Source organism: Schistocerca cancellata, chromosome 3 (genome assembly GCF_023864275.1).
Source record: "Schistocerca cancellata isolate TAMUIC-IGC-003103 chromosome 3, iqSchCanc2.1, whole genome shotgun sequence".
In the NCBI taxonomy this organism is placed as follows: Eukaryota; Metazoa; Arthropoda; class Insecta; order Orthoptera; family Acrididae; genus Schistocerca; species Schistocerca cancellata.
The window spans coordinates 810550228-810570915 of record NC_064628.1 but is presented as its reverse complement, the minus strand read 5'-3'; the positions used below and the strand labels follow the sequence as shown (position 1 = coordinate 810570915).

The 20688-nt window shown below is 43.9% G+C and overlaps 1 protein-coding gene across 1 annotated transcript in view; it reads left to right on the top strand.

Moving 5' to 3' along the window:
* The window catches only part of LOC126176587 (uncharacterized), a 541845-nt gene that overhangs the window by 246568 nt on the left and 274589 nt on the right, over positions 1 to 20688 (top strand). The window contains exon 8 of the mRNA XM_049923748.1: positions 6445 to 6634. Within this exon, the coding sequence (XP_049779705.1) occupies positions 6445 to 6634 (190 nt within the window). The remainder of the gene's footprint in view (positions 1 to 6444; positions 6635 to 20688) is intronic.

The window sequence follows — 20688 nt, the reverse complement described above, 5'->3', positions numbered from 1 at the left end:
TACATCTATACTCCGCAAGCCACCTGACGGTGTTTGGCGGAGGGTACCTTGGGTAACTCTATCGGTTCTCCCTTCTATTCCAGTCTCGTATTGTTCCTGGAAAGAAAGATTGTCGGTATGCCCCTGTGTGGGCTATAATCTCTCTGATTTTATCCTCATGGTCTCTTCGCGAGATATACGTAGGAGGGAGCAATATACTGCTTGACTCCTCGGTGAAGGTATGTTCTCGAAACTTCAACAAAAGCCCGTACCGAGCAACTGAGCGTCTCTCCTGCAGAGCCTTCCACTAGAGTTTATCTGTCATCTCCGTAACGCTTTCGTGATTACTAAATGATCCTGTAACGAAGCGCGCTGCTCTCCGTTGGATCGTCTCTATCTCTTCTATCAGCTCTATCTCGTACGGATCCCACACGGATGAGCAGTATTCAAGCAGTGGGCGAACAAGCGTACTGTAACCTACTTCCTTTGTTTTCGGATTGCATTTCCTTAGGATTCCAGTGAATCTCAGTCTGGCATCTGCTTTACCGATTAATTTTATATGGTCATTCCATTCTAGATCACTTCTAATGCCTACTCCCAGATAATTTATGGAATTAACTTCTTCCATTTGATGACCTGCTATATTGTAGCTAAATGATAAAGGATCTTTCTTTCTACATCTACATCTACATCTACATGATTACTCTGCAATTCACACTTAAGTGCTTGGCAGAGGGTTCATCGAACCACAATCATACTATCTCTCTACCATTCCACTCCCGAACAGCGCGCGGGAAAAACGAACACCTAAACCTTTCTGTTCGAGCTCTGATTTCTTTTATTTTATTTTGATGATCATTCCTACCTATGTAGGTTGGGCTCAACAAAATATTTTCGCATTCGGAAGAGAACGTTCGTGACTGAAATTTCGTAAATAGATCTCGCCGCGACGAAACACGTCTTTGCTTTGACTTCCATCCCAACTCGTATATCATATCTGCCACCATCTCTCCCCTATTACGTGATAATACAAAATGAGCTGCCATTTTTTGCACCCTTTCGATGTCCTCCGTCAATCCCACCTGGTAAGGATCCCACACCGCGCATCAATATTCTAACAGAGGACGAACGAGTGTAGTGTAAGCTGTCTCTTTATTCTATGTGGTCTTTCCAACTGAAGTTGTTCGTAATTTTAACACCCAGGTACTTAGTTGAATTGACGGCCTTGAGAATTTTACTATTTATTGAGTAATCGAATTCCAGCGGATTTCTTTTGGAACTCATGTGGATCACCTCACACTTTTCGTTATTTAGCGTCAACTGCCACCTGCCACACCATACAGCAATCTTTTCTAAATCGCTTTGCAACTGATACTGGTCTTCGGATGACCTTACTAGACGGTAAATTACAGCATCATCTGCGAACAACCTAACAGAACTGCTCAGATTGTCACCCAAGTCATTTATATAGATCAGGAACAGCAGAGATCCCAGGACGCTTCCCTGGGGAACACGTGATATCACTTCTGTTTTACTCGACGATTTGCCGTCTATTACTACGAACTGCGACCAGCCTGACAGCAAATCACGAATCCAGTCGCACAACTGAGACGATAACCCATAGGCCCGTAGCTTGATTAGAAGTCGCTTGTGAGGAACGGTGTCAAAAGCTTTACGGAAATCTAGAAATACGGAATCAACTTGAGATCCCCTGTCGACAGCGGCCATTACTTCGTGCTGATAAAGAGCTAGCTGCGTTGCACAAGAACGATGTTTTCTGAAACCATGCTGATTACGTATCAATAGATCGTTCCCTTCGAGGTGATTCATAATGTTTGAATACAGTATATACTCCAAAACCCTACTGCAAACCGACGTCAATGATATAGGTCTGTAGTTCGATGGATTACTCCTACTACCCTTCTTAAACACTGGTGAACCTGCGCAATTTTCCAATCTGTAGGTACAGATCTGTCGGTGAGTGAGCGGTTGTATATGGTTGCTAAGTAGAGAGCTATTGTATCAGTGTAATCTGAAAGTAACCTAATCGGTATACAATCTGGACCTGAAGACTTGCCCGTATCAAGCGATTTGAGTTGCTTCGCAACCCCTGAGGTATCCACTTCTAAGAAACTCATGCTAGCAGCTGTTCGTGTTTCAAATTCTGGAATATTCTATTCGTCTTCCCTGGTGAAGGAATTTCGGAAAACTGCGTTCAATAACTCCGCTTTAGCGGCACAGTCGTCGGTAACAGTACCATCGGCACTGCGCAGCGAAGATATTGACTACGTCCTGCCGCTTGTGTACTTTACATACGACCAGAATTTCTTCGGATTTTCTACCAAATTTCGAGACAATGTTTCGTTGTGGAACCTATTAAAGGCATCTCGCATTGAAGTCCGTGCCAAACTTCGCGCGTCTGTAAATTTTAGCCAATCTTCGGGATTTCGCGTTCTTCTGAACTTCACATGCTTTTTCCGTTGCCTCTGCAACAGCGTTCGGACCTGTTTTGTGTACCATGGGGGCATCAGTTCCATCTCTTACCAGTTTATGAGGTATGAATCTCTCAATTTCTGTTGCTGCTACATCTTTGAATTTGAGCCACATCTCGTCTACTTTGCATAGTCAGTTCGGAAGGAATGGAAATTGTCTTCTAGGAAGGCTTCTAGTGACACTTTATCCGCTTTTTAAATAAAATTATTTTGTGTTTGTTTCTGGTGGATTTGGAAGAACGGTATTGAGCCTAGCTACAACGACCTTGTGATCACTAATCCCTGTATCAGTCATGATGCTCTCTATTAGCTCTGGATTGTTTGTGGCTAAGAGGTCAAGTGTGTTTTCGCAACCATTTACAATTCGCGTGGGTTCGTGGACTAATTGCTCGAAATAATTTTCGGAGAAAGCATTTAGGACAATCTCGGAAGATGTTTTCTGCCTACCACCGGTTTTGAACAAGTATTTTTGCCAACATATCGAGGGAAGATTGAAGTCCCCACTAACTATAACCGTATTAGTGGGATATTTATTTGTTACGAGACTCAAATTTTCTCTGAACTGTTCAGCAACTATATTTCGGCTGTTAAGTATAACCTCCACCCATACCAATTCGCACGGAGTATCTACTTCGACTTCACTACAAGATAAACTACTACTGACAGACACAAACACTCCACCACCAATTCTGCCTAATCTATGTTTCCTGAACAGCGTCTGAGACTTCGTAAAAATTTCTGCAGAACTTATTTCAGGCTTTTGCCAGCTTTGTGTACCTATAACGATTTCAGTTTCTCTGCTTTCTATTAGCGCTTGAAGCTCAGGGACTTTCCCAGCACAACTACAACAATTTACAACAATTTACAACTACAATTCCGACTGTTCCTTGATCCAAGCACGTCCTGTATTTGCCATGCACCCTTTGAGATTGCAGCCCACCCCGTACTTTCCCGAGGCCTTCTAACCTAAAAAACCGCCCAGTCCACGCCATACGTGTATGTGTTCTGCTTTCTATGTATTCGCAGCACATTACACTGGTCTACATTGAGATTCTATTGCCATTCTCTGCGCCATGTGTCAATTCGTTGCAGATCCTCCTGCATTTCAGTAAAATTTTCCAGAAGAACTGTTGGTTAAATTTTGAGAACCGGCATTTAAAGCTGACTACCGAACGATTCTACTGCCGCAAAAATACGTTGCACGTAAGGACTAGCAATATAGATAGTCGTTTTTCCTTTGCTCTATTTGCGAGTGGAACAGGAAAGGAGACGACCGGTATTGGTATGGGGTACCGCCTGCCATGCATCATACGGCGGCTTGCGGACTATATATGTAGATGTAGATGTAGAATGGGGGAAAATTAAGGAATTTCAGAAAGATGACCCTTTAATTCTTTCGTGCAGCGTACTTCGCAAATATTGACTTATTTTCGTGTTTAGAAATACAAGCTAAGACCTTGTTATGGAGCTCGATCTCCGAACTCTTTAAAGGGCAGGCAAAACTGTAACTAACCACGTACGTAGACGGTTTCAATGGGCGGTGGTCACTCTGGCTATCCACGTAATATTTTCTCCCTTTACCGCTCAGGGGCGAGTAGTCTTTCTGCCAACGACCTAACTGTTGCCTAAAATGCCGCTAGATGGCAGTGCAGGTCTTCTGCACGAATTTTTGCCGCGTATTCAGAACAATAGTTGATACTTCTTCATTGTTAGCACTGTTCTTGGAAGCGGCGTGCAGTATTCTCTGTAGCTCTTCTTTATACGACTATTTTTGGTAAGTAATTGCTTATATTTATGTGTTAAACATATATAAGTCTACGTGTAATGTAACTTTAAATTGAAATAGAATTTTCCATGTTTTACAGACAAATTTCTGTGTGGTTAGTGCTTCTAACCACCGCCCTTCTGCTCCACCCAGTATATTTTGTTCGTCTCCATCGAATATGTCTAGCCTAAAAGGAATAACTGAGGACGAATGTTACCGAATTTTATTTGAAGAAATACCTTCTAGTGACAGCAATGTTGACAGAGATGGCAGTGAAGGAAATGATATCACATTCATGATAAGCCGCGCAAGTTCTAGTCTTGTGTGCAGTCGTGTGTCGAGCAGTAGTGAATCTCGGGATGACAGTTAAATTGATGAAGTCAGTGAAAATAATATTTTACCATCTACTGTTCCATCAACAGTGACGGTAAACTGGAGCCAAGAGACAAGTGTTGACCAAGTGCCATTATTTGTTGGAGAAGGTGGTTTGATCGCAGAAATAAACAACAAAGTGAATCTAAAGCCAGTTGACTTGTTTTGTGAATTTTTTGATGAAACACTAATAAAACACATAGTGTTCCAAACTAATTTGTACGCTACACAGAAAGGCAAAACTTTCGTGCCCACCAACGAAGTTGAAATTAAGACTTTTATTGGAATAAGTCTTTATATGGGTATCACTAAAAAGCCTAGCTACAGAGATTAATGGAACACTGATCCAGATCTTGGTGGAAGTTACATATCAAAGCTGTTGCTAGTAAAACGGTTTAGTTGGCTACTGAGTAACTTGCATCTCAATGATAATTCGGTCGCTCCTGACAGAAACAGTCAGAATTATGATGAACTGTACAAACTACGACTATTTCTAGACCATTTGAACAGGAAACTCCAGGATTGCTATAAACCACATCAAAAACTTGCTGTTGATGAAGCAGTGGTTAAATTCAAAGGCAGATCATCTCTCAAACAATAAACGAGGGACAAAGCTACAAAAAGGGGGTACAAAGTGTGGATGTTATGTGATCAGTCGTCATACAACCTCAAATTCGAAGTTTATACAGGAAAAGCTTCACATTCTCCAGTAGTGGGGCTAGGATCGAAAGTGGTTCTAAATTTAACCAGTGGTCTTCATGGAAATAATCATATTATTTTCATGGACAATTATTTTGCATCATATGATCTGTTCAGGGACCTAAAATCCAATGGTGAGTACGCTTGTGGAACAATAAATCCCAGAAGGAAAATCATGCCAAAACTCAAGGAGGAAAAGGAACTGGAAAGAGGGGAATGTGATTACAAAATAAGCAATGATGGCATAGTAATCTGTAGATGGAAAGGTAACACGGCAGTCAACTTGCTTTCAACATGTCATCCACCATCAGATGTGTCCATAGTAACTCGAAAAATGAAAGATGGAACTATAACCAATATCACTTGTCCAACTGTATCGAAAGGCTACAATTCCAGTATGAACTATGTGGATAATTTTGATCGACTGAAGTCAGACTACGCTATTGATAGGAAAAGCAAGAAATGGTGGATGAGATTGTTTTTTCCCTTTTTGGACTGCAGTGTGACGAACGCGTCCATTATGCACAAAGAAATCGAAATGCAGCACTTCTCCAATAAAGACTTCCGTCGAGAAGTGTACAAAATCTTGTTCGCTCCAAAAATAGTTTCAGTAGCAGCTAATTTTGCTTCTGTATCCCAAAGTAGTATAGCAACCCAGACCAAATCACACAAACCATACGTAGACGAAAGTATTCGCCACGAAAGCAGTAAACAACAACCAATTCACTCATCATCTAGAAGATGCGCAGTTTGCAGTTCAAAGAAAAATCCAGTGCGAACAGTGTGGATGTGTTCAGTGTGCAAAGTACCTTTGTGTCTGAGAGCAGGCAAGAACTGTTTCAAGAGATACCACGAAAATTAAAAACTAGTTATTTCAAACTTCAACCATCAAATATAGAATTTTTATACTGTCACCTGTAGTGACCACATTTAACGTTAATATTTTATTGTTGTTTAAGTGAATTTTTACAAACTCAATGTATAGAACATGTCAAAACAATAAAACAAATGTGTTACAAGTAAAAGAAATTTGAAATTTTCAAATAATTTTTCTTGCCCCCCTAGGATAAATTTTAGTGGTGTTTACCTGCCCCTCAAAGAGTTAAGGTAGTTGAGGAGCACGTGTGGTGTTTGCAGGCGGAGCTGGCGAGCATCGGCAGCCCTGAGGAGCAGAGCTTCGTGACTGCGAGCATCCGCAACTCGCCGGAGTACAGCACGGCCGCCGTGTATTGGCTGGGAGGGCGCGCCGTCCCTGCCGCCAACCCCTCCAGGGGGCGCGGCGCATGGATCTGGGCATGGGCCGACGGCACGCCCATCTCCTACTCCGGTCAGTACACATCATCTGCTGTCACTTCAACAAATGCAGGGCACCCACCGTGCATCGTGCATAAATACACTCGCGATCAGGAACAAAAGTAACACCTTGAACGAGTACAGACAGGACGTTCATATTCACAGGACATGTACATTACTGTGTAGTGCATAAATGATTAGCATTTGAATTACGTTGACCCGCGGCTTCAAGGTGAACATCGATATCGCGGCGCAACACCACCTACCGGTGGTGCCTGTTGCTCTCGTTGTTGCTACACTACTGGCCATTAAAATTGCTACGAAGATGACGTGCTACAGCTGCCAAATTTAACCGACAGGAAGGAGATGCTGTGATTTGCAAATGAAGAGCTTTTCAGAGCATTCACACAAGGATGGCACCGGTGGTGACAACTACAACGTGCTCACATGAGGAAAGTTTTCAACCGACTTCTCATACACATAGAGCAGTTAACCGGCGTTGCCTGGTGAAACGTTGTTGTGGTGCCTCGTGTAAGGAGCAGAAATGCGTACAATCACGTTTCCGACTTTGATAAAGGTCGGATTGTAACCCATCGCGATTGCGGTTTATCGTATCGCGACATTGCTGCTCGCGTTGGTCGAGATCCAATGACTGTTAGCAGAATATGGAATCGGTGGGTTCATGGGGGTAATAGGGAACGCCGTGCTGTATCCCAACGGTCTCGTATCACTAACAGTCGATATGACAGGCATCTTATCCGCATGGCTGCAACGGATCGTGCAGCCACGTCTCGATCCCTGAGTCAACAGATGGGGACGTTTGCAAGACAACAACCCTCTGCACGAACAGTTCGACGACGTTTGCAGCAGCATGGACTATCAGCTCGGAGACCTTGGCTGCGGTTACCCTTGACGCTGCATCACAGACAGGAGCGCCTACGATGGTGTACTCAACGACGAACCTGGGTGCCCGAATGGCAAAACGTCATTTATTCGGATGAATCCAGGTTCTGTTTACAGCATCATGATGGTCGCATCCGTGTTTGGCGACATCGCAGTCAATGCACATTGTAATCGTGTATTCGTCATTGTCATACTGGAGTATCACACGGCGTGATGGTATGGGGTGCCATTGGTTACACGTCTCGGTCACCTCTTGTTCGCATTGACGGCACTTTGAACAGTGGACATTACATTTCAGACGTGTTACGAGCCGTGGCTCTACCCTTCATTCGATCCTTCCGAAATTTCAGCAGGATAATGCACGACCGCATGTTGCAGGTCTTCTACGGGCCTTAATGGATACAGAAAATGTTCGACTGCTGCCCTGGCCAGCACATTCTCCAGATCTATCACCAATTGAAAACGTCTTGTCAATGGTGGCCGAGGAACTGGCTCGTCACAATACGCCAGTCACTACTCTTGATGAACTGTGGTATCGTGTTGAAGCTGCGTGAGCAGCGGTACCTCTACACGCCATCCAAGCCAAGGCGTATCAAGGCCGTTATTACGGCCAGAGGTGGTTGTTCTGGGTACTGATTTCTCAGGATCTATGCACCCAAATTGCGTGATAATGCAATCACAGGTCAGTTCTAGTATAATATATTTGTCCAATGAATATCCGTTTATCATCTGCATTTCTTCTTGGTGTAGCAATTTTAATGGCCAGTAGTGCATTAACCGAAGGCAACGGATCAGTGTGACTTGAGCAATCGTGCAGGATGCCTCGCAGACGTAAGCGCGAACCGTATCGTGAAATCAGTGGGTTTGAAGAACTGCATATTATTCGCACGAGGGAAAGTGATGCATCCGTCCGGGAAATTGTTGCTCGTGTTTCACGAAGTATTTCCGCAGTGCAACGGTTGTGTGCAGAATGGTTCATGGAAGGCCGTACAACACGACGAGATTGGTCAGGTCTGACCACCCAGACACCCCTTCCCCTCCGCCCTCCAAGAAGATCGACACCTCAGTCGAATGGCATCCCAGAACAGATGTACGTCTTCCTCGTCTCTGGTGCAACAGTGAACACATTGTACACTGTCCATTATAATTATCCGGGCTGCTATGCCGTGGTCGGTTGATGAATTCTGTGTCCATTCCCAACGAGTTGCTCGACGCTGAGAGGGAACATCTCCACAATGCACTAATGAAGAACGGATATTCGTCCGCCTAAATAAAACGTGCGTTGAGACAGCCACGCAGAAATCATAGTGACGTAGAGGCTACTCCAAAATCTAAGGTTTTCCTGCCGTTTGCTAAAAATGTAACGTAAAGAATAGGGAGGATCTTGACGAAGCGGAATATTACCGTAATTTACAAGCCCACCAGGAAGATACAGGAATACCTTAAGCCTGCCAAGGACGCTCGCAAACCATTGGAAAAAGCTGGAGTGTATAGGATCCCATGCAGCTGTGGAGATGTTTGTGTGGGTACCACCAACAGAACTGTTTCAAAACGTTTGGAAGAGCACAAGGGCAATTGTAGAAGAGGAGAAACGGAACGATCAGCTGTTGCGGAGCATGCCTTCCAGCCAGGTAACCACCATATTCGTTTCGAGGAGACGCAAGTACTAGCGGCCACAAGCGGATATTACGAAAGGCTCTACAGGGAGGCAATCGAAATCGCCAAACGCCCCAATAATTTCAATCGAAAGGAGGAGGGCGTGAAATTAAACAGTATACGAACGCTGGTGTTGAAGAAGCTGTGTACCACTCGTCCACTACTAGGTGATGGTAACGGCGATCGACGGCGACGGACAGCAGCCAATTGCACTGACGTTTTCAAAGCACGTGACGTCACGGCTCGGTGCGGCAGCGCGGCGATACGGAACTTAGCGGCAGTCAGTAGCGAGCCAGTGGGTGTGTTGGTCCTTCCATCGAGCTACAGACCTCCTTGAAAATGTCCCCCGCAGACGGGGACGAAACGTTGGGAATTGACACAGAATTCATCAACCGATCACGGCATAACATACCGGATAATTATAATGGACATGATATTTCCGGCTATGAAAGTCTACATTTTAGTAACGTTGTACACTATCGGGAGTGACATCCTATAATGAATTCTACTGTAATTGATGAAAGTATGTGAATGCAGCTTGCCGCTAACTTGGTGTAATGTTTTATCTGTACAGAGGTGTATCTGTCGCCTTTATTACCCCTTCACTCTCACACATAAATCGGTACAATACAGTTAGGTTGGTTGGTTGGTTGTTTGGGGAAGGAGACCAGACAGCGTGGTCATCGGTCTCATCGGATTAGGGAAGGATGGGGAAGGAAGTCGGCCGTGCCCTTTCAGAGGAACCATCCCAGCATTTGCTTGGAGTGATTTAGGGAAATCACGGAAAACCTAAATCAGGATGGCCGGACCCGGGATTGAACCGTCGTCCTCCCGAATGCGAGTCCAGTGTCTACCCACTGCGCCACCTCGCTCGGTCAATACAGTTAGGGCCTCCTGTTTTATCTTTTGGGCTTATCCGTGATAAGACAGGCAAACAATTATGCTAATTGAGGATTCTGAGTATTTTCTCGAGTTTCATTCGCTCTCTCTCTCTCTCTCTCTCTGTCCTTTATCTGTGTACAGTTTTAAATAGATTATTTTATTTACGTGGAATCAGCCCAATAGAATCTCTGGTGGAGCCCTTCGTCTTAATATTCAGCGGCTGGTTTGCTGGAAAAGATCTTTACATTTGTTATTATTGTTAAGCGCTGCATTCAGTTGGGAAAAATCGATCGTTTGAACAGTTCGTTCATTTTACGACAGATTTAGAATTTCAGATGTGGACGAAGCCTTTTTGGACGATTTTATCAAAACTGGGTGACTGCAGGCTCTCTTCGTCACAGCTGAAACTTCCCCACTAATTACAGGGCCAAGGCAATCATCAATGATTCAGACAGAGAACTCATTCGTCATTCACTCTAGAATAAAAGGGTCACAAACCTTATTTCTGAGGAAAATAGTATATTCAATCCATCTCCATTACATGTTCCGTTTTCTGTTGATTCCAAGTCTTACGTAATTTTCGTTTACCGTTTTTCTCTATCCACCAATAACACGCTAGTGGCACAAACTTTACTAGCTCGTTTTAGCGAGAAGAAGAGCAAATATCTCTTTTAGCAACCCGACAATCTTCCGACAGATACTTCCGAAGCTGTACTCTCTCTCTTTCTATCTATAATAACCATGGAGAATACATCTATGTATCTCTGTTATTCCAAATAATAATCTTACTAGAAAAATACCTTGGCGTCGACGGGCTGTCGGCGCATATATTACTAGAAATCCGATCAGATACTTTCTAAAAGTGAATAAATGTGGATGATTTGATTGACCATTATTAATTATTGCGCGGTACAGGGTAAATTTCCGTGGGGAGATTACAATCCGTCGCTGTTTATTACGGGATTAGTTACGTGCGCCTCGTCCACTTCTTCCCCTACCTTTGACTAATGTGTAGAAAAGCACTAGACGGAAATGGTGTATGGAACAACGTCACAGGGACAGGAATGGCATCAGATAGGTTCTGTTTGTTTGAAAATGATGGCCGCATTTTAGTTCGTCTCCGACAGGCGGAGCGGCATAACAGGTGACTGCATTCGCATAAGACATACAGCACCAACTCAAGGCCTTATGGTGTGGCGTGCTTTTGAGTATAACCACAAATTACAGTTGCTGCGTGTCCAGGGCTCCGTGACCTATGTGAATGCTTCCTGCGATCCGTAGCCATACCCATTTTGCACAGCACCCCAGACACCACTTTTCAGCCAGACAATGCACGACCAAGTGCTGCTGCACGATCACGTCCCTTCTTGGTGCCACAGGATCTCAGCTTTTCGCCCGGCCCGCCAGATCACTAAATTTGTCGCTAATCAAAAATGTGCGAGACAGAGAGAAACGACGGGTGCAGCGCTGTGACCCAGTGCCGACCGCTACAGATGAACTTTGGAACGAGATGAATGCAGCATGGACGACTATACCACAGGATGCCATTCGCGCCTTATATGCGTCGATGCCACCACGAATTGAACAAGTTGTCAGGACCCATGGAGGACCCTCTACCTACTAGGCAGCAGGACACGTGCTGAACCGAGGTGCCTCATTTTCTGCACAACATGCTAATGTACATGTCCGGTGAATATGAACGTTCTATCTCTAGTCGTTCAAGATGTCCTGCTTTTTTTGAACATGAGTCTATATTAGCTTCTTATAATACATAGGATACATGACGTAGTGAAGACCCCAACACCGCTATAAAATCTCGTTCTTCAACGTCATCCTATGCTTCCTAGAGTACACAAGTTCAATTGGGTTGTTTTGGGGAAGGAGACCAGACAGCGAGGTCATCGGTCTCATCGGATTAGGGAAGGATGCGGAAGGAAGACGGCCGTGCCCTTTCAGAGGAACCATCCCGGCATTAGCCTGGAGTGATTTAGGGAAATCACGGAAAACCTAAATCAGGATGGCCGGACGCGGGTTTGAACCGTCGTCCTCCCGAATTCGAGTCCAGTGTCTAACCACTGCGCCACCTCGCTCGGTAACTCAAGTTCACGTATGACCTATCTGTATCACTCACTGTGTGGCAAAAAGAAGTGAATCACCCAGAAAGCGATGAAGCAGTTGCGAGTGTATGTGACGTTAATTCCGTGATTACAAAATCGAGCCAAATTTACAAAGATTCTGACCATTTATCAGTCTGACACTGCCCACTCTGGTCTAGATGCAAGCACTAATTCGGTTGGAAAAGGGTGTCATACAGCCATTATATCTTCTCTGAGGCAAGCAAGCCCAAGACTGTTGTAACTGGTCCGTGATATCCTGGTTATAGACCCTGGGACCGAGCTGACGTCTGAGCTGATCCTAGACATAGTGTACATGGGAATCTCGACGACTATGAGGGTACTTCAACATCATGCAGACAGTGCATAAGAGACGTCATACGAGACGCTATCAAAAAGTAACGGGAATTTTTTAGTTTCGAGGGCTTTATACATCCGATTTACAAAACATTTTTCCGTTGTTGGTACACATGTTCCTGATGAATGTTTGCATATTCAGCTGTTTTCAACATTTAGTTGACCGTTGAAAAGGTTATGCGTGATTTCGGGTCCTAGGTGAAAGTAAAAATACTTAGGAAAAATATGGATAAAAGAATTTACATTTAATTCTGATTTTAAAACGTCATAAAGTGCAGCAACCCACTCTAAATGTTGACTGCTATGAATAAGGCCCTCCCGGTTAGCCGTGCGGTCTAACGCACGGCATTCCGGATTGGGAAATAGGGCCTGGCCCCCAGCACGAATCCGCCCGGCGGACTTGTGTCGAGGTCCGGTGAGCCGGTGGATGGTTTTTAGGCGGTTTTCTATCTACCTCGGCGAATGCGGGCTGGTTCCCCTTATTCTGCCTCAGCTACAGTGTCGGTGATTGCTGCGCAAACAAGTTCTCCACATACGCGTACACCACTATTACTCTACCACGCAATCATAGGGGTTACACTCATCTGGTGTGAGACGTTTACTGGGGGGGGGGGGGGGCTACTGGGGGCCGAACAGCACAATAACCCTGGTTCTGTGTGGGGCGGCGGAGGGGTGAAGTGGGCTGCGGTAGTCGTCGTGGGGTCGTGGACCACTGCGTCTGCGGCAGAGACGGAGCCCCTCCGTTGTATCCAGGCACCCGGTTAACATACAATACAATATTATGAATAAGACAAGAGTTTACGGGTGGTATAAACGTTTCAAAGAGAGTCGAGAAGACTGAAGATGACTAACGCCCTGGACGCCCTAGCACATCAATTACTGGCGACAATGACGAAGAAGTAAATAAAGTGGTTGTGAAAGAACGCCGAATCACCATCAGGAAGGTTAGTGATAATGTGGGAATATCCTTCGTCTCTGATACTTTCGACATGAAACGTGTAGCAGTAAAGTTTGTTCCGAAACTGTGCAATTTCGACCAAAAACGACGTCGTAGAGGCATCGCTCAGGAATTGCTGATAGAAGTCTACAACGATGTAGAACTTCTAAAGAAGGTTTTAACAGTTGATGAAACATGGGTATACGGGTATAACGTTAAAACCAAGGCCTAACCATCCCAATGGAAACTGTCTGGAAAGCCAAGACCGAAAAAAGTTCGAGAAGTTCGATCATATGTGAAAATTCTTCGATTTCAGTGGGATAGTGTATCATGAGTTCCTGCCTTATAGTCGTACGGTCAATGAGGGATACTACCGGGAGATATGCGCCGTTTGCGTAAAGCAGTCTAAAGAGAAGGATCTGAATTGTGGTAAAGCACTCGTGAAAATTGCATATCGATAATGCTCCCGCTCATACTTCAAACGGTTGTTCGTGTTGTTTTTTGGCAAAGAAAAAACAGTTATGTTGCCTCAACCACCGTATTCGCTGAACATTGCCCCATGCGATTTCCCTATATTCCCGAGGCTGAAGAGAACAATGAAAGGACGCCATACCGAAAAATGAGTTCCAGAAGTGCTTCCAAGATTGTAAAAAAGCTCACACAAGTGTATTATATCTGAGGGATATTACTTTGAAGGGGACAAAGTTGATGTTGATGAATAAATAATGAAACTTTAAGAAAAACAAAAATTCTCGTTACTTTTTGACCACGTTTCGTATATGAACGAGCATTGTCTTGTTGAAAAATGGTACCACGAAGCTGTCGCGTGAGACGTAGCACGTGAGAACGTAGGATATCCGTGACGCACTGTTGTGCCGTCGGAGTTCCCTCGATCACTATCAGTTGTGACCTGAAGTTACACTCGATGGTTTCCCACACATGAAATCAGTGCCAATACCGCTGTACCTAACAAAAACATTGGAAGAATGGAGCCTCTCCCCAGAGCGCCACCATATTCGCCGACGATGATCATCCAGAGTCGTGCAGAACCGCCATTTCTCGCTGAACACAGTGCGACGCCGTTCATCAGCAGCCCGTGCTTCCCGGAAACAGCACCATTCCAAACGCAACCGCGTATGTTGCTGTGTTAACGGCAATCTACGCATGGGACTGTAATTCCCTAATCCGGCTGCCACTAGTCTGTGATCAATGGTGCGGGTTGCCAGAGAATGTTGCAGATGTCCTTTACCGTTCTCACACGGCAGGCACAGTTGTGAGGGGGTTGCGATGTCCTTAATGTACACTACGGCAATCCTCCTTTGTGGTGGTCAGACGTCGTGAATCCCAACCTCCATAAGGAGCATGCCTGAGCTCACGTACCCAGGCCGCTCAACATCGCGTCATTCTCCTCGCCATCAGTTGCAGTACTGATTCAAGAGGGATGTGTGGGCGAGACACGGAGCGGTATTTCTGTGTTCTCTTAACAATTTGCGGGCAAATTTGAAAGTATGAGAACTTTTGGATACCATCTCGTAAATTTCGTCCTATTGAAAATATGTCCAAACTAATACGCTACGTAAATGATCGTTCAACTGGTGTTCGTTCATCGTTCCGCGATCTTTATCAAGTTAGATTAATGAAAGAGATGCAGGAATTTAGAGAAAAACACTATGGTTCGTCAGTGTTTTTTTTATGTAGGCCTAGAACGTCACAGAAATGCACCTCTATCGGGAGACGGCACGAGAGAGGCGTTGTGGATCGTGGAGAGCATACTCTCAAAATTCCGAGAATCCGCGTTCCAGTTCTAACCAAGAAATATATTAAAATTTTCTGGCAGCTTAACACTGTCTTGCAGGCCGGAACTCGAATCCGGAAGGGGAGAGGCGAAGATGATGTTCGTGGGGCACTCAACATCTTGGTCATCAGCGCCCGTACAACTTCCAGTCTTTCCATTTACAGTCTCGCCACTATCCGAATGATCATGAGATGATGAGGACAACACAAACACCCAGTCCCCGGGCGGATAAAGTCCCCGACCCCACCGGAAATCGAACCTTGGATCCCGTGATCCAGAGGCAGCAACGCAAGCCCCTAGACCACGAGCTGCGGACTAATGGGAGAGGTACAGAACCGAAGCTGTGAGTCGTGAATGGATACCTCGGTTAGTAAGAGCATTATCCGCCAGAGACAAGGTTCCAGTTTCGGAGCTCGCCCTGATGCGACGTTTTAATCTGCCAGGAAGTTTCAAAACGGCGCACTCTCCTCTACAGAGTAAAAGATCCATTTTGGACGAAGCACATACTCTCGTCCCACATGTGTCTTTCGTAATGGGTACAGAAGGAATACGAGTACTTCAACTCATAGACGAAAGAAGGAAGTACAAAATGTTCAGAGGAACTCAGGACTGCAGAAATATGACACTTAGAAATGAAATAAACAGAAAGCGCAGCAAAGTCGAGGCGAAATGACTGCGGGGAAAAAAAAATGAAGTAATCGCAAAAGAAGTGGTCGTCGGAAGGACTGACACAATATGTAGAACAATCAAAACAACCTGTGGTGAAATTAAAAGCGAGGATGTCAAATTTAAGAGTGCTATGGGAATTTCAGATGGAGAGTACATTGAAGACTTCTGTGAAGGGAATGACTTGTTCAGATGACATGATTGAGAAAGCAATGGGAGTCGATGTGAATGAGCTCAGGGGATCCAGTATTAGAATCAGAGTTTAATACAGCTTTGGAAGGCTTGCGATCAGATAAGGCAAAAGGGATAGAAAGCTTTAGGTAGGAATTTTTGAAATCATTGGGAGACAGGTCAAGCAAGCTACTATTCTAGATAGTTTGTAGAATCTCTGAGTACGGAGACATACAGTCATATGTCCGGAAAATATCATCCACAAATTCCCGAAGATAGCAAGAGCAAATAAGAGCGAGACGTGTCACACAATTAGCTTGACGGCACATGCAGCCAATTTGCTTACAATGACAATATACAGAAGAATGCATAAGAAAATTGAAGATATGTTATATGATAATCAGTTTATATTTCGGAAACGTGAGGGCATCAATTACATTGCAATTGATAGAGGAAGTAAGACTTAGAAAAAATCAAGACACATTCAGAGTAATTCTCGACCTAGAATAAGCGGTCGACAATGTAAAATGTACAAGATGCTGGAAATTTAAAGAGAATTAAGCTATAGATAAAAACAGATAATATACAATATGTACATACGAATGGAAGATCAAGAACGAAGTGCTCGGGTTAAAAAGGATCTAGGACAAGGATATAGTCTTTAACCCCGACTATTCAATCTACACATCAAAGAAGCAATAACGGAAATAAAATAAAGGTTCAAGAGCGAGATACAAATTCAGAGCGAAAGAATATAAATAACAAGATTCGCTGATGACATTGCTATTCTCAGAGTAGTCAAGAATAATTAACAGACGTGTTAAATGAAATGAAAAGTCCAATCAGTACAGAATATGCACTGAGAGTAAACTGAAGAAAGACGAAAGTTATGAAGAGTAACAGAAGTGACATTAACGATAAACTTAACGTCGAAATTTGTGACATGAAGTAGTCGACATTACAGAATTCTGCTGCCGTGGAAGCAAAGTAACACATGACGAATGAAGCAAGGAGGACACAAAACGCTGATTAGAACAGTAAAAGAGAGCTCTGCTGGCCTAGAGAAGTCTGCTAGTATCGGCCTTAATCTAATGAAGAAATTTTGTAGAATGCACGTTTGAAGCACAGTTGCATATACAAGTGGACCGTGTACTGTAGGAAAACCGCGAAAGAAGAGAACAGAAACGTTAGTGATGCGGTGCTATAGAAGAGACTGAAAGTTAAATGGAACGATGAGACGTGGAATGATTACGTTCTCCGTAGAATCCGGGAAGAAGCAAATACACTGAAGCACCAAAGAAACTGGTATAAGCATGCATATTCAAATACAGAGATACGTAAAAAGGCAGAATAGGCACTGCGGTCGGCAACGCCTGTACAAGACAACAAGTGTCTGGCGCAGTTGTTTAATCGGTTACTGCCGATACAACGGCAGGTTATCAAGATTTAAGTGAGTTTGAACGCGGTGTTACAGTCGGCGCACGAGCGATGGGACGCAGCATCTTTGAGGTAGCGATGAGGTGGGGATTTTCCAGTAGGAACATTTCACGAGTGTACCGCGAATATCAGGAATCCGGTGAAACATCAAATCTCCGACGACGCTGCGGCCGGAAAATGATCCTGCAACAACGGTACTAATGACGAGTGAAGAGAATCGTTCAACGTGACAGAGGTACAACCCTTCCGTAAGTTGCTGCACCATCAACAAGTGCGAACCATTCAACGAAACATCACCGGTATGGGCTTTCGGAGCCGAAGGCCCACTGGGGTACCCTTGATGACCGCACCACACAGAACTTTACGCCTCGCCTGAACCAGTCAATACCGACATTGGACTGTTGATGACTGGAAACATGTTGCCTGGTCGGAGGAGACTGGTTTCGAATTGTATCGAGAACATAGACATGCACGGGTGTGAAGACAACCTCATGAATCCATGGATCCTGCATGTCAGCAGCGGACTGGTAAAGCTGGTAGAGGCTCTGTAATGGTGTGGGGCGTGTGCAGTTAGAGTGATATTGGACCCCTGATACGTCTAGATACGACTCTGACTGGTGACACGTACGTAAGCATCCTGTCTAATCACCAGCATCCATTCATGTCCATTGTGCATTCCGATGGATTTGGGAAATTCCAGCAGAACCATGCGACACCACCCCACACTTCCAGAATTGCTACATAGTAGCTCCAGGAACACACTTCTGAATTTAAATACTTCCGATGGCCAATAAACTCCCCAGACATGAACATTATTGAGCATATCTGGGATGCCTTGCACTTGCAGTGTGCTGTTCAGAAGAGATCTCCACTCTTTCGGATTTACGGACAGCGCTGCAGGATTCGTGGTGTCAATATCCTCCAGCACTACGTCAGACATTAGTTGAGTCCCTCCTACTTCGTGTTGCGGCAATTCAATGTACTCGCGGAGGCCCTACACGATATTAAACAGGTGTACCAGTTTCTTTGCCACTTCACTCCTATACCAGAAGACATGGAAGACGCTGACAGGAAGATCAGACTGGATGATAGGATATGTGTAATGACAGCAGAGAATAACTTCCTTGCTGTTAGAGAGAGCTGTAGAGGGTAAAAACCGTAGGAGAAGACGGAGATTGGACTACATCCAACAGTTGAGGACCTTGGGTGGACACGTGTAATGACATTAGAGAACAATTTCCATGGTCTGTAAAGGGTATAAACTGTAATGGAATACGGAGATTGGAATACATCCAACAGGTAATTGAGGACGTAGGCTGCAAGTGCTCCTCTGAGATGAAGTAGTTGGCACAAGAGAGGAATTCGTGTCGGACCACATCGGAGCAATCAGAAGACTGATGACTTTAAAGAAGACATAAATAAAGATGACCACTACGATTGTATTAGTGCGAGGGGTTGAGTAGAGCTGAATAAGAACAACTACATCTACTACATTCAGTGAATGCAGTTTTTCCGAAAGCACATTGAATCTTCAGGGTTTCTAAGGAAAAACGAAACTCACTGGCGTTTTGGAAAATTTCTCTGTCTTCCGACAATTTGGCTGCAAACCACGTGTAACGAGACAGTTTGGCAAATATCCTGCCGAAAACTGTCGAAGTACGATTGAATGTATTTTGATAGCATCCTCGTGAGAAGCAGTTTCTCGTTCGTTGTCAGTCAAATACGAAGACTTGTGAAGACTCTAGATAAAGTTTTTTATCTTGCCTAGAGAAATAAAAGTCGGATGATACTTGTTGTAATAATAAAAATAAGTAAACAGCAAAATAATATTGAAAATTCAATAAAGTTTATGCAGATACAGCTGTCTTTTTATTATATTAAATATAACATGAACTAAATAATATCACTAGTGTTGGAAAAATATAAATTTACAAAAAAAAATGAGCGGGTTTCGATCCAGCAATCCCCCGATTACGGAGGTTGAGCGCTAACAGCATAACCGGCACCATGTCGTACTTAGGGTCCCAACGCACCGGTACATCACTGACGCTTAAAGTATCTCTTCTGATTTTCTGGAAATCGCCTAAGTAGTACACCTTACTACTCGCACTCTACGTTGTCCTAATGGAGTACTAAAACTGTATGAAGTCTGAAGTAAATCCTTTATCTGAACGTCGTGACAACCCGTTGTGAGTTTACGGAATGAAATTTGCAAACACGTTATGCCCTGGTATCGACATGTCACCTGTTTACTATCCTCGGCAATTCTGCTGTGTCATTGAGCACTGCCATTCATCGGCCGCCAGAGTATACAACTATGCATTTTGCGTCGAAACCTGTATTAATGCCAATTCGTACATTTCGATTTTTTTTTTTTTTTGCTTTTGTCTTACAGTGTATGTAGATGTGAAGGGTAGAGTTGTAGTGTAGTGTGGTGAGGTGTTGTGGTGGTGCTGCTGCTGATTAGATTCGATTAGATTAGTACTTGGTCCATAGATCATGAATACGATACTTCGTAATAATGTGGAACGTGTTAGGTTAATAAAATGTGTATATACAAGATATTACATTACACAAAATATTACATGAGACCTAATTTTTTTTTGCGTGGGAGGTAGGGGGTGGGGAAATTACCCACTTACTACATCCAAAAAATTAACTAATGAGTAGAACGATTTGCCATTCAGAAATTCTTTAAATTTCCTTTTAAATGCTATATGGCTATCTGTCAGACTTTTGATGCTATTAGGTAAGTGGCCAAAGACATTCGTAGCAGCATAATTTACCCCCTTCTGAGCCAAAGTTAGATTTAACCTTGAGCAGTGAAGATCATCCTTTCTCCTAGTGTTGTAGCCGTGTACACTGTTATTACTTTTGAATTCGTTCGGATTGTTAATAACAAATTTCATAAGTGAATATACAGGGTGTTACAAAAAGGTACGGCCAAACTTTCAGGAAACATTCCTCACACGCAAAGAAAGAAAATACGTTATGTGGACATGTGTCCGGAAACGCTTAATTTCCATGTTAGAGCTCATTTTATTACTTCTCTTCAATTCACATTAATCATGGAATGGAAACACACAGCAACAGAACGTACCAGCGTGACATCAAACACTTTGTTACAGGAAATTTTCAAAATGTCCTCCGTTAGCGAGGATACATGCATC